Here is a 24,988-nt window from a genome sequence, read left to right as displayed (position 1 = left end):
TGTGAGTGAAAAAAAAGTGGGATGCTTTCGTCTTCTGGAAGCAGCAGCGATCCTTGTTAGTTGCAACATGTGCCACAGCGCTACAGCCATGACAGTAGGCGTCTTTGTGTTACCATGGCAATGACGTCTTCCATTTTGCGGTGAGGCGACAGGGCGTCCCATTCCTGACGATCGTATTTATACCCTCACCCTTCAATAATAGGTTCCCTCCACAGCTGTGAGTGTGACTTCTTTTGGAGTGACACTCGGTAGTGGAGGGGGAGTGTGTAGGGGGCGGTTTGGGATTCAGCCAGAGTGTTAGGATTTTGCATTTGTTGTCATTTTTTCCTTCTGTGTTTTGGTTTCTCTGTCTCCCTCTGTCTGTTGCTTTCTGCTTTCTCTGTTCTTGGTCACTGATTGTTGTCACCTGACACAATCATCTCAGATTCATCTCACCTGTTTCCCCTCTGTATTTAAGCCCGGCCATTGTTCTCAGTGGTCGCTGGCTCACTTGTCTTGGACTCACCTTGTTCCTGTCTCTGTTCCCTCCTTTCCCCTGGATATCATCGCTCACAGGATTACTCTGTTTTTCCCCCGTTTGTGGATCACATTTTGGACTCAATGATTTTCATCTGGCCTTTAGTTTGTTCTTGTGTTGTGAGTATTTCCCTCTGTTCTGTAGTTTGCTGTTGTTTCGTTATAGAAGCCATCTCAGTCTTGTTTTCAGTTAATCGTTGTTTTACTTTAATAAATCTTTTTTCATAAATTAAGGCTGACTGTCTATTGTGTCTACATTTGGGTTCTCCACACGCTGCAGCCCTGATGCAGAGTCCAAGGAGTTTAAAGTCCAGTGTGAAGTTTTCAATCTGCAATGATTTTGGGTGCTACATCATCTGCTGAGGTTGATCTGTTTTGTTTTATCAAGTCCAGAGATGTCTAGTACAGGACTTCAGAGCACTCAGTGCTTCCATCTGCTGACAAGCTTTATGGAGATTCCAGAAGACTGTGTTTTTCTGGCCATAATATTACTGTGCTTGATGTGACAACCAGCTGACATGAACCCCATAAGTGGTGTTGTCAGTAGAAAGATGAAAAACACTCGACTCAAAAACACAGACGAGCTGAAGGTCGCTATCAAAACCTGTGCTTTTGTAACACCTGAGCAGTAGTAAAGGCTGATCACCTCTACATCACACCGCATTGATGTAGACGTTTGTAGGAAAGGAGCCCTTTCCAAGAATTGACTGTATAAATGAATATGCTTTTCAGAAGTAAGAGATTTCTCTATTGCAAATCCTTCTTTTGATTGATCTTGGGAATTTTTCTAATAATTTGAGTTATTGGATGTCTGATTTTTATGAGCCAGCTATCAAATATTCTGCATAAAGAACAAACTTCAACACCTAGTTCTAAAAACTGCAGCCATTCTTTCAAGGTTGGCTCCACTCAAATGAGCTCAATAATATCCTTGTTAGTATGCTGTTATTTGATGGGAGCTGTAGTTTTTCTATGTTAACAAAATATGTGTCAAAATCACAGAGACTGAGAGCGTGCAAACAGAGAGACCACTGATCACAGCCGGCTCGCCCAATAGGCAATATAGGCAAATGCTAAGGGCGCCGTGGCCTCCGGGGGGCGCCACAAAATTAGGGGGAAAAAAATCCATCCATCCATTTATCCATTTTCTCCTAACCGCTACTTCTTTATACCTTCAATATTATTAAAACTAGTTAGTAGTTATTAATATTAACTCTTAAAATAGAAAGGCTGACATAGATTCAAATATTTAGTAATGCCCCCTCCCACAAACCCCCTCCTCCGCTAGCTGATGGTACCTGCTCGCTCTCTGTGTGGGGGGGAGGGACGGATTTATTTACGTGACCCCAAAGTTTGTAAATATGTCGAAACGACCAAAGCTGTCCGGAGCACAAGGAAGAAAAGAAAAGAAGAGGAGGAAAAACGGGAGAAAGAAAGAGGTAAAGATACAGTGATGACATGAAGCAGCCGTCAGGTGTACTGCCTCAGGTGTTCTGCAGTCTACTGTTAAATTGATAACTTGCTTCTGAGCGATTAGCCACAGTTGCTAACAACTGCTAATCACTTTCATATTTGTGTATCTGGACTGCATGGAAGGGTCTTTACTGTTCTGGATCATTGGTAAAGGTTAAACCTTCTCAGTAGGTTCTACATGAGCCTGACCTACAGTTTATTATTTGTTTTATTTACATCTGGCTCGCTCAAGTTTCTCCTGCTTTTAATAGTCATCAAGATGCTAGTCCCTTTAACCCCTTTATATATCAGCTTTAACCCTAGTTGTTTATTCTGTTACAGTTCATATTGTCTAAAGCACGTTATTTATTTTAAACTTTATGTCAGTGTTAAAGTGTACAACAGTGTTAAACTGCAGTTTACTGCTTCTTTCAATCTGCTACTCAACATTTCACTGTAACAGCAATAAAGTTGTATCTCATCTAATATGCATATAGTAGAAAAAATACATTGTATATTAAACATACATAATTGACAACATGTATCTATTAGGTTTTTCATTTATTTTCCTAGGAATTATAATTTTTAAATAATAGCTGTAACGCTGCTGTTTTGTCTTTAGGTGGACTTTTGAGATATCTCAGTTCAGCCTCTGCAAATGTTGGGCCATCATCAGGTACAACTTTTTTATTTTTTTAAGATTTATTTAACGAGGTTAAAATGCTTGAGAACAACAACTCATTTTCAAACAACTTCAGCAGCCTCAAGCCCTCCTTCTGTCCTGTCAACCTCAGAAGAGCCAAGGAAGGAAGCAGCCTCACTTTATCCCATCCTCCTCAGAAGAAGAGCCCAGGGATGCAGCAGCTTCACACCCTCTCTCTGTCCCATCCACCTCAGAAGAGCCCAGGGATGCAGCATCAGGAACAAAGGCTGCACCATTGGACCCTGCTGACTGGCCAGCTACTCTAACTGATCAGATAAGGAAAAAAATCTAGGAAAGTACAGTTCTAGCAAGAGAGAGGAGGTTGAGCAGGTGGTGGCACTGGCATCACGCTAGTGGATGCAGTAATAATCACCACTAGGTCTATATGCCTTTTTTGTACATAGTTTTACATATAGTTGTATAGTTATTTTATTTAGTTTTTGTATATAGTTATTGCACAGTGTAAATGTAGCTTATGTTTAGAGTTATTGTGGGCAAACTGTGGCTATTTAAGTTCTTTGATGTTGATTGTTGTACTTATAATTTATTGCTATTATTATTTATTCACTTATTTACAGGATCTTTATTTTGTCGTAAGGTATTTATATTTTATTTCAGATTTATTTTTTAACTTGCTTCTGAGTGATTTATTTGGAATTTGTTAAGCAAATAAATTAGGTGACATCTTGTAAATTAAAGACAATGGTATTCGATTTCTTTTGTAAACATATAAATCGCCGATGGGGGGGCGCCATCTAAAATCTCGCCTAGGGCGCCACATTGGGTAGAGCCGGCTCTGCTTGTCAGGAATTTCAAGATTCAAAAAAGTGTTTGCTGTGTAAAACTCACTTTACCATGCTGCACAATTTCCTGCAAAGACTGACAGAGTCTGATTGGACCATTCTGATTCAAACCACTGCGTTCAAGTCAGACAAATCTGGTAAAATCAGGTCATCCAACATCAGCATAGATGTGACAGTTTGACAAAATGAGCGTGATAGAATACAACTAAATAAGAATGTGAATAATCAAAACTCTGAACACATCTTAAATTTAAACAATTCAAACCGATTGCATGATGCTTAATTGAGACAAAGCTTCATCAGAAGTTCAGTCGGTCACAAAAGAGACACATCGGTATCATCTGTTGCAGTTTAACACTTTAACACTGTTGTACACTTTAACACTGACATAAAGTTTAAAATAAATAACGTGCTTTAGACAATATGAACTGTAACAGAATAAACAACTAGGGTTAAAGCTGATATATAAAGGGGTTAAAGGGACTAGCATCTTGATGACTATTAAAAGCAGGAGAAACTTGAGCGAGCCAGATGTAAATAAAACAAATAATAAACTGTAGGTCAGGCTCATGTAGAACCTACTGAGAAGGTTTAACCTTTACCAATGATCCAGAACAGTAAAGACCCTTCCATGCAGTCCAGATACACAAATATGAAAGTGATTAGCAGTTGTTAGCAACTGTGGCTAATCGCTCAGAAGCAAGTTATCAATTTAACAGTAGACTGCAGAACACCTGAGGCAGTACACCTGACGGCTGCTTCATGTCATCACTGTATCTTTACTTTACCTCTTTCTTTCTCCCGTTTTTCCTCCTCTTCTTTTTTTTCTTCCTTGTGCTCCGGACAGCTTTGGTCGTTTCGACATATTTACAAACTTTGGGGTCACGTCAATAAATCCGCCCCTCCCCCCACACAGAGAGCGAGCAGGTACCATCAGCTAGCGGAGGAGGGGGGTTTGTGGAAGGGGGGCATTACTAAATATTTGAATCTATGTCAGCCTTTCTATTTTAAGAGTTAATATTAATAACTACTAACTAGTTTTAATAATATTGAAGGTATAAAGAAGTAGCGGTTAGGAGAAAATGGATAAATGGATGGATGGATTTTTTCCCCCCTAATTTTGTGGCGCCCCCCGGAGGCCACGGCGCCCTTAGCATTTGCCTATATTGCCTATTGGGCGAGCCGGCTCTGCTGACAAGTCAATAGTGAATAAAAAAAAGCTACAGGTTGAACATGGTGAGTGTACTTAATGCCTCTGAAGACACGTATCTGCTCAAGGAAACACACTAAAATGCGCTGCACTGAAACATATTGCAGTTAAAAAGTAATCAGCAGTAAGGTCATACACAGACAATATTCTGCTGGTCCACTCCACATTTGCGTACTTTCTGGTTAATAATTCAGTTATGAGCCTTATCTTAAATCTGGAGGTTATTTGAGGTCAGAGGAGTAACTCAGGAAAATAATGCCATGCCTTTACATTAAGAATAAAGAAAAGTCAACAGTTTTGATTTATCTTTTGCAAATTTGTGCAAATTGGTTTTTTTTTAGTGTTGATGGGGAACATCCGCTCCCGTACAAAGTGTTGGAACAGTGAGGCCAATTCCTTTATTTTTGCTGTAGAATGAAGACATTTGGGTCTTCCATTTCTTGCCCCTGATGAACTCCGTTGTTGTTTTGGCAGTGTGTTGTGGGTCATTATGTTGCTGCACGATGAAAGATCCTCCAATCAGTTTGGTTGCATCTTTCTTTAAATTGGCAGACCAAATGTTTCTGTAGACTTCCAAGTTCATTTTGCTGCTGCCATTGTGGGGAATATTCATTTTCCATATCTATTAAACTATCATGTTTTTATTGCTTTCTGCTTATTACTTATAATCATTTTAATTACTCTTTTGCTTATCAATTACAATCATCATTTTATTACTTTTTTACTTATCACTTATAATCATCATTTTAATTACTTTTTACTTATTGCTTATGATCATCATTTTTATTACTTTTACTTGCAATCATCATTTTAATTACTTTTGCTTATTACTTATGATCATGATGTTATTACTTTTATTCATTACTTACAATCATCATTTAATTACTCTTTTACTTATTACTTATATTCATCATTAACCTTCGTTGATCATATGTGTGCTTGCAACTTGTATTAACCCTATAATCAACTATATTAAGGTGCTTATGAATGCATGTTTGACTTCTAGCTCATAACCTGGAAAAAGTGTTGATCTAAGCAGGTTGTGCAGGTTTCAACATCTAACTTAAAGGAAAGTGTGTTTAAGGTAAATGCTTCATGCTCCACTTGACTAAAAGGCTTGTGGTTACAACTGACCTTTCAAAGAGCTGAGGGGAAAACTTTTCCCCCTCGCTTCAAACTGACATACTGAAATAAGAATAACATCTAGGACGGCAGTTTAGCGTGGTCAGGTGACAACTTCTTAATTAAAAGTAAAGAACATCCATTAAGGACTTCCGAGTTACGGCGAACCAAAATGGCTAACTAGTCTTTGAGCTCCTCGAGGAAGGGCGGTATTTTCCCCTGAAATTCAAGTTTACTGCTATTGAAAGAGACATTTTCTTTTAAAATATGCCTGGGGGATATAAGAAAAAGCAAAGGAAAATGCAAGAACCGACAGAACAGCAAGATTTCGAACATGACGAAGCACATGCTAACACGGATGAAGAAGAGGGCGATGGCGGCGAGGTGACAACGCAGGCCTTGCATGAGACTATGATAAACATTAGCAAACAAATAAGTGTCCTGCAGACAGAGCTAAAATCTAATTTGGATTCATTCAAAGTGGACATGAAACAAGACATGAATACACTCAAACATGACATCAACCAGCAGCTATCAGCGACCAAGCTGGCGGTGCAGGAACAGGGCGGAAAACTCGAAGAAGCGCAGACTCGAATTGAGAGTCTTGAAACCTGGTCAGCGGCGGCTAACGATGCACTCAGGCAGTCACTGAGAGAGCAGAGGAAGATGATTGACAAGATCAACGATCTGGAATCGAGAGGAAAAAGGAACAATCTGAGGATATATGGGGTACCTGAGGGAGAAGAAGGTGACTCTCCAGTAACTTTTGTTGAAAATCTGCTTCGAAGTGAAAAGCTAATTAACGAAGGTACGGAACCGCAAATACAACAAGCCCACCGCTCTCTTGGACCCAAGCCAGGCGCGGATGCTCCGCCCCGGTCCATCATCGTCAGCTTTCTTGAGTTTAAGATTAAGGAATCTGTCCTGAGAAATGCCTGGCGGAAGAAGATATCCATACGAGACAAGCCCATAGCTTTTGACCACGATTACACAGCGACAGTGGTGCAACAGCGCCGAGCCTACAAACATGTAAAGAGCGCTCTAAAGGCAAAAGGCATCCGATTTCAGTCACCTTTCACCAAACTTCGTATTCATTGGGACTAGGGTCCGCAGTTATACTATAACCCAGGGGAAGCTGTGCGTGATATGAGACGGCGAGGAATCGCGGTAGACGATTTCCAGGAACGAGGAGGATTCGACACAGCTTCCCTGCTGGATCAGCTGGAGAAGGCGTCACCATGGCAACTCGTCCCTCCGCAGAGAGACAAGGCCACTGTCCAGCGCGTACGCCAGAGACTCCAGGAGTTTCAACGTCACCCAGTTTAACTACATATCAGAATGCTCTGCAGGTACTTTTCATTTATTTCATTGGGCTCTATACATAGGCTATTATGTGTTCGTTACATTTACAATTATGGACAGTAATGATGGTTCTACAGTAGGCTTAATACATTTATTTGCCCGACTTCGAGGAGGATAACAAATCTGAACTGGAATGAGTGAGACTCATAAGGGGTTACTCACTAGTTCTGGGTAGGGGCCCTCGCAGTGTGCGAGACTTTCCCCCTCAGTTATTGTTGGGATTAAAACCCAGAGTGTATTGCAAATACCTCATTTTGGAAGTCAATATGCTGACATGTTAAAGTCCTTTCATAAGTACCAGTTTGTCTGTTCACTAGTTCATTCATGTACATCATTGTTATGGAGGTGTGTGGAGGAGGAGGATCATTTTATTTTACTCATATTTTTTGATGTCACAGAAACTTGAAATAATGTCACTTAATGTTAATGGCCTTGGTAATGCAATTAAAAGAGCCAGAGTAATGACAAAAATAAAGAGAGAAAATAAGCATGTCATCTTTCTGCAGGAAACCCATATGTCACTGCAGGAGCATGAGAAACTAAAAAAATTTGGATACAGGAAAATGTACTACAGCTCCCATAGTCATAGTAACAAAAGAGGTGTAGCTATCCTCATTTCAAACTCTTTGAAATTTGAAATATATAAAGAAATACAGGACACAGAGGGACGTTATGTTATGGTGAAGGGGAAGGTTGAAAATAGCATTTTGACTTTAGTTTGTATATATGCACCTCCAAACAGTGATAAATATTTCTTTAAAGATTTTTTTGATGTGATCTCATTAGAAACAGAAGGAATTTGTATTTGTGGTGGGGATCTTAATGTAATATTAAACTATAATCTGGACACAACAAGTCAAAACAGAACTAGGAAGCAATTAACTAAATTTCTAAACACAACCCTTGAAGAAATTGGACTTGTAGATGTATGGAGGCTACTACATCCATCACAAAGAGACTATACACATTATTCCATTCCCCATTCAGTGCACCCACGAATTGATTACTTTTTAATGCAAAAAGAAGCATGTTATAGAATCTTGGACTGTAAAATAGGGGTTGCTGATGTTTCTGACCATAACGCAATTTTTTTGACTATTCAAATTGACACCCCTCCCAAGAACTCTGTGTGGCGGCTCAACGTGGGCATTCTCAACAATGAGACAATAGTGAATGATATTAAGCAAGACATTGATATATTTCTTGGAGAGAATGACAATGGGGAAGTTGATCCTCTAATTCTTTGGGACTCTTTGAAGGCTGTGCTGCGGGGAAAGTTAATATCAAAAACTACCAAACTTAAGAGACTCAGGAAGGAAAAATATGAAAAATTGATAAATACTTTGGAAGCTTTAGAACAAAAATTCAAGATTAAAAGAGAACTTGATGTACAAAAACAGATGACTGAAGTAAAAGCTCAAATAGAAGAATTACTTAATCAAGAAGTTGAGAAAAAGGCAAGATATGTGAAACAAAGCTATTACGAACTTGGTCCTAAATCGGCCAAGTTACTTGCCCGTAGACTGAGAAAACAACAAACAGATACAGCAATTCATAGAATCAAAAACCCACTATCGCAGAAAATAGAAACTAAACCTGAGCAGACTGAAAAGATTTTTCAGGATTATTATCAAAAGCTTTATTCACAAGATGGGACAGTAAATATACTGTATATAAAGGACTTTCTTTACTCCTTAGACTTGCCTTGTATTGGTGAAATACAGAATAAAACAATTACTAAAGAGATTACACTGGAAGAATTAAATAAAGCACTGGGAAGACTGAGGACTAATAAAACTCCGGGCAGTGACGGGTTTCCTGCAGAGTGGTACAGAGCATTTCGTGACAAATTAAACCCAATTCTATTAAGGTCTTTTAATTGGACTATAAAGGAAGGCCGGATTCCTCCATCTTGGAACGATGCAATTGTGTCTGTGATTCCTAAGGAAGGGAAAGATAGAGATGACTGTACAAATTTCAGACCAATATCCATTCTGAATGTAGACTACAAACTGTTTACTTCAATTATTGCTAAAAGATTGGAATCGTTTATTACAGATTTGATTGATGAGGACCAATGTGGGTTCATGCCAGGTAGACAGACACATGACAATATAAGAAGAACTTTACATATACTTCAAAAGATGAACAGCGATAATACAAGTGCAGCCCTTATAAGCCTGGACGCTGAAAAGGCGTTTGATAGGGTGGGGTGGGAGTTCCTGTACCAGACACTTGAAAGATTTGGGTTCAGTCAAGACTCAATTAAAATTATTAAGGCAATTTATGAACAACCTACTGCCAGAATCAAAGTAAATGGGTCGTTAACAAATCGTTTTCAGCTAAGCAGAGGTACGAGACAAGGCTGTTGCCTTAGCCCCACACTTTTTGCTCTGTACATTGAACCACTGGCACAGGCGATTCGGCAAGAGGAGGGACTAAAGGGGGTTATTATAGGACAAAATGAACACAAAATAGGACTATTTGCTGATGATGTCATGTTATACTTGCAGGACTTGGACACTTCTCTTCCCAAACTTCTGGAAGTAATAGATCAGTTTCATTTGTGCTCAGGATATAAGCTAAATATCACAAAAACTCAAATTATTTACTTTAATTATTCACCAGGAGAAGAAATTAAAGCTAAATTTAAAGTAAATTGGGAAACTAATAAAATTAAATATTTAGGTGTAAATATAACAAGAAGACCACAGCTATTATATAAGGCTAATTACAACCCCATAAATGACAACATAAAAAAAGATTTGGAGAGGTGGTCGACGTACCCATTGGATTTTAGTAGCAGAATAAATGTAATAAAAATGAATATATTGCCAAGGCTATTGTATTTATTCCAATCTCTTCCATTAGAAATACCAACTAAACAATTTGTACTTTGGGATAAAATGGTGTCAAGATTCATTTGGGGGGGTAGACGACCTAGAATACGTTTCTCTACTTTGCAACTGCCAAAAGAGAAAGGTGGAATGGCTTTACCGAACCTAAAACTCTACTTTCTGGCTGCACAACTACGACCTTTGTGTCTTTGGTGTGATAACTTTTATTATGCAAGATGGAAAGACATTGAGACATCTGTAGCCAATTGCAATGTCCAAACTCTGTTGGGAGAGGAGGGTTTAGATGACACTCTTAGGAGTCGTCTCAATCCCATCGTTATATTCTCACTAGAAACATGGTTCTCTCTGGTTAAGCAATTTAAACTGAAAAACGAGCAAAAATTAGTGAGATGGATAGCTCTTGACAAGAGTTTTAAGCCAGCTAACTACGACTGTGTCTTTAAAGACTGGATGAATAAGGGTCTGACAGCTTTCTGTATAGTTACTAAAAATAACAAAATGAAGAGTTTTACGGAACTGAAGGATACATTTGATCTGAAGAACCAGGACTTATTCAGGTACTTCCAGTTGAGAGACTTTTACAATAAGGAAATAAAGGGGATGTACCCTGGTGAGGTGGTTAACCCACTCATTGAAATAATGTGTGGTGCTTACCAACAGAAGATTACTAAGGTTGTTTCACAATTCTATCATGGTTTGTTAAAAAATTTGAAAAACACCTCACTGTATGTAAAAGAAAAATGGGAGCGTGAATTGAAGGTTAATATCACTGATGATGAATGGTATCAGATATGCAGCTTACTTCAGTCTTCCACCAGCTCCCAGCAGTGGAGAGAATTCAATTGGAAATGTTTTATTAGGTTCTTTATCTCCCCTCATGTGAAAAGTAAACAGCTTGGGATCCCACAAGCCTGTTGGAGGAACTGTGGTAGTATGGATGCAAACCACTCGCACATTTCCTGGACTTGTTCTAAAATTCAGCCGTTTTGGACAATTGTCAACAATACATTACAAAAGGTGTTGGGATACAATATCCCAAAGGAATTTAAGGTTCTGTACTTGGGGAACATCACAGAAAGTGTACAGAAGGAGGACCATTATTTGTCCAAGATTCTACTGACTGCAGCTCGAAAGGCCATTACTAGACTTTGGCTCAAACCTAATACCCCAGATCAACATCAATGGACAAAGTTAATTCAGAATATCTTTTACATGGAAAAATTAACCTACACAATAAGGTTAAAGGAATCGGCATTTCAGAAAAGATGGGAAAAATGGAATATATTTCTATCTTTAGACAAAGCTTAACCTCTTATGTTGTTTTGGGTTTTTTTTGTCTTTGTTTTTTTTCCCATACAGCTGGAAACTGTTTGGTTAGTTTGACAAACTATATTATCGCTGAAATGTAATGCAATTTTAATTTTAAGCTGACATTGCATTCTTAAAGAGTCTGTACAATCATTGACTTTGATATACAAGATGTAAAGAACTGTAACCGGGATTTTTTTATTGACTTTTTTGCTTTTATATGGTTAGTACCCTCCTCCAATGCCTCCATGTTTATTGTTCTTTGTTCAGTGTTTGTTTTATATGCTCGCTTTAAAATATCAATTAAAAAAAAGTGGAAAAAAAAAAGAACATCCATTAAAACTTGTGATAGCTGGAAGAAAGAGGCGTGTGCGGTTACAGAGATGTGCAGGTTGTCACGTACGCACAGAAAGGCAGAGAAAGGGTGAAAAGTTCAAACAGCAGCTAGATGCTTAAACAGGAATAAAAGTTAAAGTATTGAACCATAAAACAATGTTGAGAATTAAGATCAAAATATTAAGCTTCGTGAGAAAATACTATAGAGGAATCTAAATTAGCAATGTATTAAATTAACAATAAAATGGGGAAGAACATAGAAATCTTATATTAATTAATAAGGATTAAAGTAAATCAATAAAGGGGATGGGATCGTTCAAATCTGCCATATAGGTGTGATTAAATTATTAAATTGTTGTTCAAAGTTAAGTTGAATAAAACTGAATCAGTAAATTGTTTAATTCAACACCAAATGGAACAGAAATCTGCAGATCTCAGCAGAACTGAGCTCTTAAAAAACTGTGTAAAGGTCACAGGGAGCGGCCACATACACACACATTCAGAGACACCTTTTTCAGGAGGAAGACGGCGGTGATTGGACGAGACCCAAGACATCTGGAAAAGGCATCTCTCGGCGGGGGCCAATCAGAAGACTGCAAATTCTTAGTTTAAAAACTCATGTATTAGCTTAGAAATTCATTCTTTCTTGTGATCACAGCTGCATGCAGAAAAATCATTGTCTTAGCTTTAGCAATTCTGCTGTCAGCGATGAGCAAGTTAGAATCTGCATGCATGCATTCTGTTCATCCTTTGCATTTTTTTACTAAATATTCTTGACTGAATATTTTGACTCAGTCTTCCTTGCATCGTGTTTTTTCCTCAGTAGCAGTAACAAAAGAATCCGCTCTGACACCATCATGTGTTACATCATCAAGGAAGATTCATGAGCCAGTCCCAGAAGAGCACAAGCCATGACATCACCTCCACTGTGTTTCACAGATGAGCTTGTATGTTTGGGATCATGAATAGATCCCTTTCTTTCTTTCAAAGTTTAGCTTTTCCTTCATTTTAAAAGGGTTAGTCATTGTCTCATCAGTCTATAAAACTTTGTCCCAAAATTTGAGGCTCTCCGTACTCTCTGGAAAATTCCAGCCTGGCCTTCCTATTCGTCTTGCTAATAAATATGTCAAGGACCCAGGGGGTTGAACCCAAAGAGTACAGGCACCACAGATGGCAGGCAGACTACGACTGAAACATGGATTTTATTTTTTAAAGAAATACTAATCACAGATTGAACTAACCAAGGCAACCAAACGTCATGCAAAAAACAATGAATTTAACAAAGAACCAAACAGAGCACTAACAGAACAAGGAATCGTAAACTAAATGGGCCACTACATGGGCAAAGAGCTAAACTTAAACAAAATGGCTGAACTCACGACCCACAAGTCTGAACAAGGAAGGAGGCAGGCAGTCTAGAAAGCCAACAGGTAGTGGCGGCGGGCGATGGGGCTGCGGAGCGTGCAGGGGAGAGCGCGGGGCTGCAAATATGCAGCGAGAACGGGGCTCAGTGGCAGGGGTCAGAGGACAGGGACAGAGGGGTGGGGGGAAGCTCCAGGAACAGAGCAGGCAGGGAGAGTCCAGAGCTGAAGCAGGCCAGGGCAGAGTGTGGCTCACAGGGAGCCAACAGGAGCAATGATCCAGCAGGGAGTTGTGGGGCGAGCCAGGCTTTAACTGCCCCTGATCACTGATTGAACTCACCTGTGCTCTCACCACAGCTGAGTCCAATCCACCAGGGCTGCCAGCTGGAAGTGCAGAGGAGGGAGGGGCCATGACAAAATAGCTTGCATTTTCTGGTGTAGCCTCTGTACTTTTGTTCACAAATTCTTCTTGGAACAGTAGATTTTGATACCTTCACTCCTGTCCTCTGGAAGTTGTTGCTGATGTTACTAACAGTAGTTTTAGGGTGTTTTTTTTTTTTTTTTTACAGCTCTAACAATGTTTCTGTTGTCAGCTGCTGCTGTTTTACTCGGTCTACCCGTTTAACATCTGTTACAGTACACCAGTGGTTTATTTCTTCTTCAGGACATTCTAAATGATTGTTCTGGATATGGCCAATGTTTGTGCAATGGCTCTCATCGATTTTTCTTATTCTCTCAGCTTCACAATTGCTTGTTTTTCACCCATCAACAACCTTCTGGATTTCTTGTTGGTTACACCTCTATAGAAAAAATATAAAGGAATTGGCCTCACTGCTTCCAATACTTTTGGAGTGGGGTGTATATACGCAGCATGTGTCTTGTCCTTTTCCAGCTGATTGTGTCCTTATGGAAATACGCTCTTTGCTCTAACTGGACTTGTTTTGACTTGAAAGTAAAGTATTGTTAAAGAATTTTACTTTCTAAAAGTGGCATTTCAATCAATTATTCACTCACTGAAAATGCTGTAATGTGCTTCAGCTTTTCTTCTCATGTAACTAGTGCAACCACAAAGACACACTAAAGGAGAAACAATGGCAAACATGCAAGTAGATGAAACATGCGCTCTGTGAAGACAGTGATTGTCAGGGTTTAACTTACAAAGGAGCATAGAGCTTGGTTTCATTAATCCAATCTGTTTTATTATGCTTGGTAAGAAGGACTCTTGTTGGTTGTGATTTGTTTTGCACAAGGTATCATGAGTGAACGTCTGTTTCTGACCTCGGTCCAAGAGTAATTTCAGGTCACATTCAGGTGTTGGTCATGGGTCACATTTATAGCCTGTTTTTACATGCCTTCCATGTCTTATTATATTTTATTGCTGATACTGAATTTTCATTTGCACATATTCATTGACCACAACCACACATCTGCATGTCACATGACTACACCTCTACACACTCAGGTAAATTAATCCATTCATTCATGTGTTTGTTTATTTTAACTCAGGATTACACTGAGGTACAGACCTCACCAACAAAGTAACTGATTAAAAAGACACACAATAATTATGAAATACTTTCAAAAATGCCATTAAAAATAATGAGAAGACAAATTAGTTAAAAAATAAGACATTAAGAACAACTCAAGCAAATCTCAGTCTCATTATGTTTAAAGGTTACACTGAAACAAATTCAGTACTTGTACTCTGTGACTCTCTGTAATATTCAAAGCCATAATTACATTTTGTCCCAACAAATATATACCCAGTTACATATTTTGTGTACTTTGTATGTTTATGATAAAACTGAAGATAAAAGTGGCCACCCAGATAGCAAACTATGGGTGAATCAATGTTGAATCTATGTTGAGACCTAACGTAGAAATTATACAGAAAGCGCAAGGTTGATAAAATGTTGAGTCAACGTTTGCTTACATAGATTACATGTTTGCAAACATAGATTCAACATTAATTAAACATTGACCTGTCAAACATTTTAATTAAACCAAAATACAATGTAGATTCAATGGTATCTTTTAAACACAAACTTCAATGTTGACAAAATGTTGTTGAATCAACGTTGATCCAACCATCAGTCTTCAACCGTAACCACAATTCAACCTTCTTAACCCTAATTCAACATTAATTTAACATCTTTTGCTATCGGGGTAAAGTGTGATTTATGGTTGAAAAGCAAACGTTGACTCAACATTTTATCAACCTTGCGCTTTCTGTATAATTTCTACGTTAGGTCTCAACATAGATTCAACATTGATTCACCCATAGTTTGCTATCTGGGCAGGATATGTGCAAGAACAGGGAGGGGCTGAACATTCAACTCATATTTGGAAGTGAATGTTTTCTGCTACAAGAGAGTTATGTAACAGGAAAAGAGGTTAAAAAAAACATTACGCAGGTCAGTGAAACATTGGAGTCGGAGAAGCCAGACAGAAAACCAGCAGCAAGCAGAATATCGTTTGATCAAGACAAGGTATGTCTGATATCAACACCAACTTTTGTTTTAATCGACTGTGATCCAACACTTTGTTGTTATTCAGTAAAGACAGGAACTAAGAGATGATGGAACTGTGTTTAATTTCCACATCAAACATATCAAATTATTCTGGTTATTCTGCTCACCAGTTCAGTCTCATTATGTTTAAAGGCTACATTGAATCAAATTCAGTACTTGTACTCTGAGACTCTCTGTACTATTTTAGCCATGATTACATTTTGTCTCAACAAATAAATACACAATTATTTTGTGTGCTTTGTATGTTTATGATAAAACTGGAGATAAAAGTGGTCAGGAAAAGTCTATGGCCTGGGAGGAGCTAAACTTTCGTCTCACATCTGGAAGTGAATGCTTTCTGCCACAAGAGAGTTATGTAACAAGAAAAGAGGGTAAAGAAAACACCACACAGGTCAGAGAAACATTGGAGCCAGAGAAGACAGACAGAAAACCAGCAGCAAACAGAATATCCTTTGATCAAGACAAGGTATGTCTGATATCAACACCAACTTTTGTTTTATTCTACTGTTTTATTTTCATCATGCTAAGCATGTAATGCTGAATTAATGACAAAGGATTTGTGAATGGACGTGTTTGAAGTGCACGAAAGAGTTGTGGAGCTTCAGCTGCTTTTACAAACCTTTAAAGGTTTTAGGCCCTCTTTTCCTCAGTCAGCACCAATGTTTGCTTGTTTGTTTTATGAGATAAAGATTCTTGATTTATTAATCAAGAATCTTTATTGTCATTGTGTTTCCACACAGTGAAATTACGCTTGGTAACTCCTAGCTATAGATAAAAAATAGAAAATGGCACAGTATATACTTTTTTTTTAAATCCTCAAAAATATAAATATATAAACAATGTTAGTGCACATGAGCAGTAGGAGTGTAAAGTGCCATCCAGTGCAAGACTTTATTGCACACAGTGTGTCTGCTTGTGTGTGTAGGGGGGGATGGATTGTACAGGTCTGGAAAAAAACTGTTTTCAGTCTGGAGGTCAGAGTTTTTATGTTTCTGTACCGTTTGCCCAAGGGAAGCGGAACAAACAGTCCATTTCCCGGATGGATGGGGTCAGCAGCGATACGTCGGGCCTTCCTCTGATCCGGCCTGCGTATACTCAGTCAATGGCTGAATCCCAAACCGAGATTTTGTCTTTAAACGCCTGTACTTTTGGACTGTTAAATATTTGTTTTCTCCTGTCCTTATTTTTAAATGACTGACTGTTAAAACATCTGAGACAATCTGACTTCACTATCTACAACAGACAACATGACTTTCCCTTTTTCTTCTATTCAGTGATTCAGTGATCTATTCTATTCAGTGATCATATATTTTTTGTTTTGGATTAATTTCTTTACCTTATTTATCTTTAAAGATGGATGCACCTGGTCGACCAGAGCTGGTTGATTTCCATGGAATCTCAATGACCAAAGTTTTCACTGACAACTGGGAGAACATTCAAAACTTTCAGGCCAGGCCAGATGATATTCTTATTGCGACATATGCCAAAGCAGGTCAGTCTACAATCATGTGTAAAAGGCTTTGTAGCTCATAAAATGTGTGTACAGAGATAAGGGATTATGTCACCTTATTAGCTTATTTTACCTCATTCTCTCTCTCTCCAGGGACCACATGGGTCTCCCAAATCCTTGACCTGTTGTATTTTGGTCAGACGGAGCGTCACAAAACCCTCCCTATCTATGATAGAGTGCCTTTCTTGGATATTTACATCCCGCCTCACATGTCAGGTTAGTGTGAACCAAAACCACCGTATTTAAAACCAGGACTTATTTAACCATCACTGCATCTTTATTTAGATTTTGCTGAAATTCTAATACCATTTGCCTTTTATCATATTTCAACAACAAAATATAAGTGTTTCATATGATCAGGGTTTAGCTTACTCCATCTTCATCTCTTCATACAGGAACAGAGCAAGCAAACAATCTTCCCACCTCCCCTCGACTGATTAAAACTCATTTGCCATACCAGTTAGTGCCAAAGTCCTTCTGGGAGCAAAACTGCCGGGTATAGTAGCCTCTTTGTTGTCCTAATACTGTTGAATACTGGAAAATACTGATGTTGTGCAAACAAAGACCTACAATGCAACAACTTTATTAATCCCCAAAGGGAAATTCAATTGTCTGGTGTCTCATCTGTTTACTTGTGAATTAAATAATCTAATTGCTGATGGTAGGAAAGATTTCCTGAATCATTCTGTCCTGCAGCGCAGGGATAGGAGCCGCCCACCACCGATGTTTTGTTGTTCATTGAGGCAGATATGAAGTGGATGATCCATGTTTGTCAGAATGGCCTCCATCTTGCTCAGTGCCCGTCTCTCCACTTCATCCTCCAATGTGTTCAATCTGCATCCTTGTTTTTTTTAGACTTCCTCCCCAGCAGACTGCAGCATAAAAGAGAACGCTTGCTGTCACGGACTGTTAAAACATCGACAGCATCTTACTGCACATGTCTAATGATCGAAGTCTTTTGAGGCAAAAAAGTCGGCTCTGGCACTTTTTGTAGATGGAGTCTATGTTTTTAGACCAGTCTAACTTATTATCAAGGTGGACCCCTAAATATTTATACAGTGTCACCACCTCGATGTCCACGCCACAAATATTCACTGGCTGAAGAGGGGCTTTGGATCTGCGGAAATCTATGATCATTTCCTTTGTCTTTGAGGCGTTGAGCAGCAGACAGTTTTTGTGACTCCAGTCACTGAAGGCACTAATCAGATCCCTGTATTCAGCTTCATGTCCATTTCTGATACATGCCATGATAGCAGTGTCATCAGAGTATTTCTGAATGTGGCAGGACTCAGTGCTGTATTTGAAGTCAGATGTAAACAGAGTGAACAGGAATGGAGCCAGGACTGTTCCTTGTGGAGCCCCAGTACTACTCATTAATGTCCCAGAAACACAGTTCCCCAACCTGACAAACTGCGACCTTCCTGTCAGGTAATCTGTGATCCATGAAACACAGGAAAGATTCACTCCCATCTCTGTGAGCATGTCTTTGAGGATGGTGGGTTGGATGGAGTTGAATGCGTTTGAAAAATCAAAGAACATGATTCTCACATAAACTCCAGGTTCCTCCAGATGAGACAGGGCAAGGTGAAGCATGAAGAAGATCATCCACTCCAATGTGTTCTTTGTATGCAAACTGCAGGGAATCGAGTTTGTCTTTGACCTCAAGCCTCAGTAGGTGTAGAATCAGCCACTCCAGAATTTTCATGACGTGTGAGGTCTATATGTAGCGCTTGCTCTCTTTATACTATAGAAGAGCAAGGCCCTGGGTCCTTGATAACCAAGCTGTTATATCATATCCCTTTGTCCCACTAAGAGTAAATACACAATACTCAAATAATTAAAATAGCAAACATTTATAAAGAACTGATTTTTTGGAAAAATAATAAAATAAAATGAAAATCAACCAATATGTCACATTCACATATACATATGGGCCCTTTATGTGTACCAAAGTAAACTAAAGCCGGCAAAAAAAATAAAAGCAAAGTTCAGGCCTGATTCCAGGGGTAGGCTCCAGTCCTCCGCTCCTCTCAGCATACGACAGTAGGTAGAAAGCTCCTCGCCAATGTCCGTCCTCCTGCACTTGACTCCTCTTGTCGCCCAAGAGAATAACAAAAGGCGGCTCACACGTGTAGCTAGGAAGTCCTTGCTGTGCTAGTAAGGCTAACAGCTAGCCACTGCGTTCCGTGCGTCAGTCCGACGACACAGTTCATACTACACGGACGGAAAAACGGACGAGCCGACGTCGGGTGGACGGTCGGACAGTGTTCTTCTCCCCCATGTAGCCGTTACTTTTACTACAAAGCTCACCACTGTCGGCTTTGCCTTTTTCTCTTGACTTTTCGTCTGCTTTCTTCCTCGTCCGCTTTCCTCCTCGTCCGCTCTCTTCTCACTTCTTCTTCTCTCACTCCTCCCCGGACCGCTCGATCCCCCTGCTGGCCATTTCCGAAAACTACACCAGTCTTCCCAAATTAACTGCAACATAACTGTTTACACACAGAACATGTTTAACAACACTTACCAAATAAATTTACGCTGTAGAAATTAAAATAACACACAATTTGTAAACATAAATAAAACATTGAACATTTTTGAATACCTGTTCTTTCATATAATGAACAATGAAACTTAGAGTGTTACATATAGGTCTATAGTCATTTACTTGAGAAGGACATTTGATTTTTGGTACCGATACAATACAGGATGTTTTCTATAGCGTCAAATTTGGGTCAAAAGTCGCGCGCGAGCGGAAACAAGTCTCCACAGGCGCAAAAAACACTCTGCACGTGCGTGGCAATGTCTCCGCATGTGCAGACCAAGCTCCGTGCATCCAGTGTCTCATGAAACTTTCCTCCTGCGTGCGTGGAGCTCTGATCTACGCGCGCAGGGAGAAGACTTTTGACCCTTTGTGGGTGGATACCAGTGCTCGCCACAACCTCCCTATGATTGGCTGTCTGCGACAGCAAGAACTCACCCCCCCACGTGGGAAATGACACAGTCGGCTGGAGCCCCTTTGATGCTGCTGCCGCTGTTCTGCAGCTCCGCCGAACACACACAGAACCGAGCCCAGATCTCCAGCTGCCGGTGGGTGAGTGTCTCCACGTATTTCTGGCTCTAAACGGGAGGTCTCGGTGCTCCATTGCAGGGCTGTCAGCCTTTAGTACAGCGAAGTTAGCTCCATTGCTAATGGCAGTTACCCAGGTGGACTGACCAGAATCGGCCCAGAAGCCCAGCGTGTCTACACCCCATGGACTTGAAATGTACCCCTAATTATAGAATCACTCTTAAACTCCCTGTCAGAATCACTGGAGTAGACACGTTGGGCTTCTGGGCCGATTCCGGCCAGTCCACCTGGGTAACTGCCGTTAGCAATGGAGCTAACTAACGTCTAATCACTGTACTAAAGGCTGACAACCCCGCAATGGAGCACTGAGACCTCCCGGTTAGAGCCAGAAATACGTGGAGACACTCACCCACCGGCAGTTGGAGATCCGGGCTCGGTTCTGTGTGTGTTCGGTGGAGCTGCAGAACAGCGGCAGCAACATCAAAGGGGCTCCAGTTCTTGCTGTCGCAGACAGCCAATCATAGGGAGATTGTGGCGAGCACTGGTATCCGCCCACAAAGGGTCAAAAGTCTTCTCTTCGCGCATGTAAATCAGAGCTCCACGGATAATTATGGCACCATACACGGACGAGTAGCAATGTCTCCACGCGCGTAAGAGGCTCCTCGCACGCGGAGACATTGCCACACGCGCGCAGAGTGTTTTTTGCGCCCGTGGAGACTTTTTTCCACTCGCGCGGGGTACGTGTTTCACGCGCGCGAGAGAGTGTAGCGCGCGCGACTTTTGACCCAAACAGCACAGTCTTTAAGCAGTCTTGGACATACACCATCTGGGCCAGCTGCCTTCCCAGAGCAAAGTCTCTCAAGCTCCAGCATCACCCCTGTCTCTGTGACAGAGAAGGGTACAGTTTCTAGAAGGGAAGTGACTGCAGCTGTGGAGACATGTGTAGGAGATGGAGGAGGAGAAGGAGGAGCTATAGTGGGGATTTCCATATGTTGGGGAAATTTGGACTTTAGTTGCAGTCTGCCTCAGCACACAAGGTTTGCAACAGGTCTGCAGATAAACCAAGTTATGATCTGACCTGCCCAACGGTGGTAAGGCAGTAGCTCTGTAAGCTTCTTTGACATTGGCATACAGCAGGTCTAGGGTTTTATTCTCTCTGGTAGGGCAGTTAACAAACTTTAAATCCAGTCAGATGAGAGGAGAGGCTGACATGATTGAAATCTCCTGATATTATTACAAGTGCCTCAGGATGTTGAGTCTGTGTCCTAGCTACAGTATCATGCAAAACATGACACGGAACCAAGTCAGTTGCCTTGAGTGGAATGTATACAAGTATTGTTATGATGTGACTGAACTCCCTTCGAACATAGTATGGTTGAAGGGCAACTGCCAACAGTTCAATATCTGGACAACACAACTTCGCCTTAACAGTTATATGTGAGGAGTTACACCATCTCTGGTTAACAAATAAAGCCAGACCCCCTCCTTTCTTCTTGCCACTAGCTTTAGCATCTCTGTCTGACCTTATGAGGGTGAAGCCAGGTAGATCCACAGTTGAGTCTGAGTTGTTTTGATTCAGCCAGGTCTCAGTAAAACACAGGAGACTGCATTCACGGTATGTTTTGTCAGTCCTCACCAATGCTCATCGCTTTTGTTTGACAAAGAGTTGACGTTACCCATGATGACTGATGGAAGAAAGAGCTTGTATCTCCATTTCCTAGCCTTCACCTTTGCACCAGCACGAAAACACCTCAAGATGTCCACTGGAATTGGATGTTGCCGTCCAGATTTGTTCTGTCTCAATGAAAAAACCTCCTCTCTTGAATAAACTCTTCTCCAAGCAGAAACCTCCATCAGCAGCCGACAAAATATAACAAATACAGCAAAAATACAGCCAAAATTTAAAACAGTTAAGAGACACCAAACTTTGTAGCTGCTTTCACAGGCACAGGTTCCAGAAAGGTACAGAAGCAAATAGGAATCATATTTTAATGGAAGGGAACAATAGTCAAATGAAACATGAGAATTAAAGCCTGTCTGGTTCTGATTAAGTATGAAGTGTTTTCTTCTTCTCTAGATTGTCTACGTAGCACGCAATGCAAAAGACAACATGGTGTCTTATTACCACTTCAATCGCATGAACCTGGTTCACCCAGCAGCTGGAGACTGGAACAGCTTTTTCAAGCAATTCATGGAAGGAAAAAGTAAGTATGAAATACTATGGTACATATTTTTCAGTCCATTTATTCCACTTTGTTTTCAATACTACTTTCTTGTGTCATTCTGTGGCCTCAGTGGTGTTTGGACCCTGGTACGACCACGTGAATGGCTGGTGGAAGAAGAAGCAGACTTATCCAAAAATTCATTACATGTTCTACGAAGATATGATTGAGGTAGTTTTTGTGTGAGTCTATCTATTCAGGCAACTTTTCTAAAGTACTCCTTTATCTGGTTGGAATGCAGCAATGATATTCAACCTTGTGTTTCTAGGACACTGGACGGGAAATAGACAAACTCTGCTCCTTTCTTGGTTTGTCTCCTTCAGCTGAAGAGAAGAGAATGATAGTTGGTGGAACGCAGTTTGATAACATGAAAAAGAATGAGATGGCCAACTATTCCACAATCCCAGTGATGGATTTCAAAATTTCTCCCTTCATGAGAAAAGGTATGGTGGACAATAATATGAGAATAGGAGGAAAAAAACCTGACATTCCACATTGAACAAAAAGACCTGACTGATTCTCTGTGGTTCTGCAGGGAAGGTTGGTGACTGGAAGAACCACTTCACTGTGGCTCAGAATGAAGAGTTTGATGAAGACTACAAGCAAAAGATGAAGGATCCCACACTTCAGTTCCGTACTACAATCTGAGCAGGACCAGACACACTGTGTGTATGTAAAGACGGGTCCATGACGGACCAGATGTGGTACTGCTGGACAGTAGTAGAGGTGTTCAGGGATTTTATATTTTTTGTGATTTTATATAAATTCAAACTAGAAATTTTATATTATGAAGCACCAAAAAATCAAAATGAATGTCTTTCAAAACAGAGAATATATGTGCAATAAACGGAATGCACAATTATGCAATAAGCCAAAAAAGCTGTATGACCGTAAATTGTGTTGACACTGATACTTTGAGTTGAAAATAACTTTAGTATGAGAATTCAATTGAAAATAATTCAATTACATCCATATTTTTCATTTATAGTAGTATATAGTGCAATAAAACAATACCTTATTTCTGTTGTTCATATTATTTTCTTCTACTGTATGTGTGGGACATTTCAAAAATAAGGTAACAGAAACAAAGGATATTGACTCTTGTACTTGATTCAATCTCTCTTGCCATCTCTGAGTCGAAGACAATAATGCATATATGAGAACTTGTGATGTACTATTTAGACATCCATGAAAAGAAATCTTCCATTTCATTGGGAAATCTAGGTCAAAGAGTCTGAAGGAAGAATGGAGAGGCACAGAGTCCAAGGAGTTTAAAGTCCAGTGTGAAGTTTTCAATCTGCAATGATTTTGGGTGCTACATCATCTGCTGAGGTTGATCTGTTTTGTTTTATCAAGTCCAGAGATGTCTAGTACAGGACTTCAGAGCACTCAGTGCTTCCATCTGCTGACAAGCTTTATGGAGATTCCAGAAGACTGTGTTTTTCTGGCCATAATATTACTGTGCTTGATGTGACAACCAGCTGACATGAACCCCATAAGTGGTGTTGTCAGTAGAAAGATGAAAAACACTCGACTCAAAAACACAGACGAGCTGAAGGTCGCTATCAAAACCTGTGCTTTTGTAACACCTGAGCAGTAGTAAAGGCTGATCACCTCTACATCACACCGCATTGATGTAGACGTTTGTAGGAAAGGAGCCCTAACCAAGAATTGACTGTATAAATGAATATGCTTTTCAGAAGTAAGAGATTTCTCTATTGCAAATCCTTCTTTTGATTGATCTTGGGAACTTTTCTCATAATTTGAGTTATTGGATGTCTGATTTTTATGAGCCAGCTATCAAATATTCTGCATAAAGAACAAACTTCAACACCTAGTTCTAAAAACTGTAGCCATTCTTTCAAGGTTGGCTCCACTCAAATGAGCTCAATAATATCCTTGTTAGTACGCTGTTATTTGACGGGAGCTGTAGATTTTCTATGTTAACAAAATATGTGTCAAAATCACAGAGACTGAGAGCGTGCAAACAGAGAGACCACTGATGATGTCTGTGTGACGTTTTAATGACATCGAGTGGTAAAGTGCAAGGATTTTAAAGCCATCCATGAAATGTATCTTTTCTTCGTGATGCCTAAAACTCCTGAGGCAGCCTTGTGAACCACTTTCTGCTTAGTCTAATGTTTCCTAACAATCAAGCACGAGGAATTCAGACACCAAGGAAAACCAGATAATGATTTAAAGCAAAAAAGTTAAAGATATTTGTAATTTCATACTATGATGTGTCGTTGACGAGTAAAAATGCTGTAATCTTGATAATACCATTGAGTTTCTTTGGCCATAATAGGAATCTGACTCGGTGTTTAGTGCGTAACTGAAAACACTGATAAGCAGACAAATTTAATGAAGGATAAAACTATTTTTAAAGTATGCTTAAGGAGTCAAATATAAACAAGTGGAGCAAATCAAAGCTGTTATACAACAAAAATATTTACAGTGCTTTATCAGTGAGCTGCTGTACAGGAATGTACAAAGTATTTGTCTACGATTGTGCAACATCCCACAGTATGTAAATAAAACTGTCTGAAATGCGCAAAAGGATAAGAATGATCTTATTTTCAAGTTGTCCAACATTACTCATGATAGATAAACCATTTCATCTTACACTCTTA

General features: G+C 39.8%; 1 protein-coding gene and 1 long non-coding RNA gene across 21 annotated transcripts in view; one reads left to right on the top strand and one right to left on the bottom strand.

Annotated features, from left to right (window-relative positions):
* The window catches only part of LOC110972849 (cytosolic sulfotransferase 3-like), a 72,521-nt gene that overhangs the window by 7,159 nt on the left and 40,374 nt on the right, over window positions 1-24,988 (top strand). For 2 of the 20 annotated variants that reach the window (XR_007942593.1, XM_051949538.1), the window contains one exon: window positions 22,214-22,340. The exons of 3 other annotated variants lie outside the window; for them this stretch is intronic. Coding sequence is in view for 14 of the 17 variants with exons in the window: in XM_051949538.1 (XP_051805498.1) it covers window positions 22,214-22,340 (127 nt within the window). In the remaining 3 variants the exon portion in view is untranslated. Of the gene's footprint in view, window positions 1-15,408; window positions 15,521-15,825; window positions 16,029-16,915; window positions 17,055-17,165; window positions 17,289-17,467; window positions 17,569-22,213; window positions 22,341-22,431; window positions 22,541-22,626; window positions 22,802-22,893; window positions 23,172-23,582 lie in introns of those variants that run through there. 15 more of the 20 variants (XM_051949528.1, XM_051949527.1, XM_051949530.1 and 12 more) reach the window with 15 other exon arrangements.
* On the bottom strand, window positions 1,003-24,520 carry LOC127534423 (uncharacterized). The gene is made up of 2 exons (XR_007942594.1): window positions 24,268-24,520; window positions 1,003-1,446 (listed from the first exon to the last, which is right to left on the bottom strand). It is a non-coding gene; the product is annotated as an uncharacterized LOC127534423 (long non-coding RNA).

This window comes from Acanthochromis polyacanthus, chromosome 6 (genome assembly GCF_021347895.1).
Source record: "Acanthochromis polyacanthus isolate Apoly-LR-REF ecotype Palm Island chromosome 6, KAUST_Apoly_ChrSc, whole genome shotgun sequence".
NCBI classification, from domain to species: Eukaryota; Metazoa; Chordata; class Actinopteri; family Pomacentridae; genus Acanthochromis; species Acanthochromis polyacanthus.
This window is presented reverse-complemented; position numbering and strand designations above follow the sequence as displayed.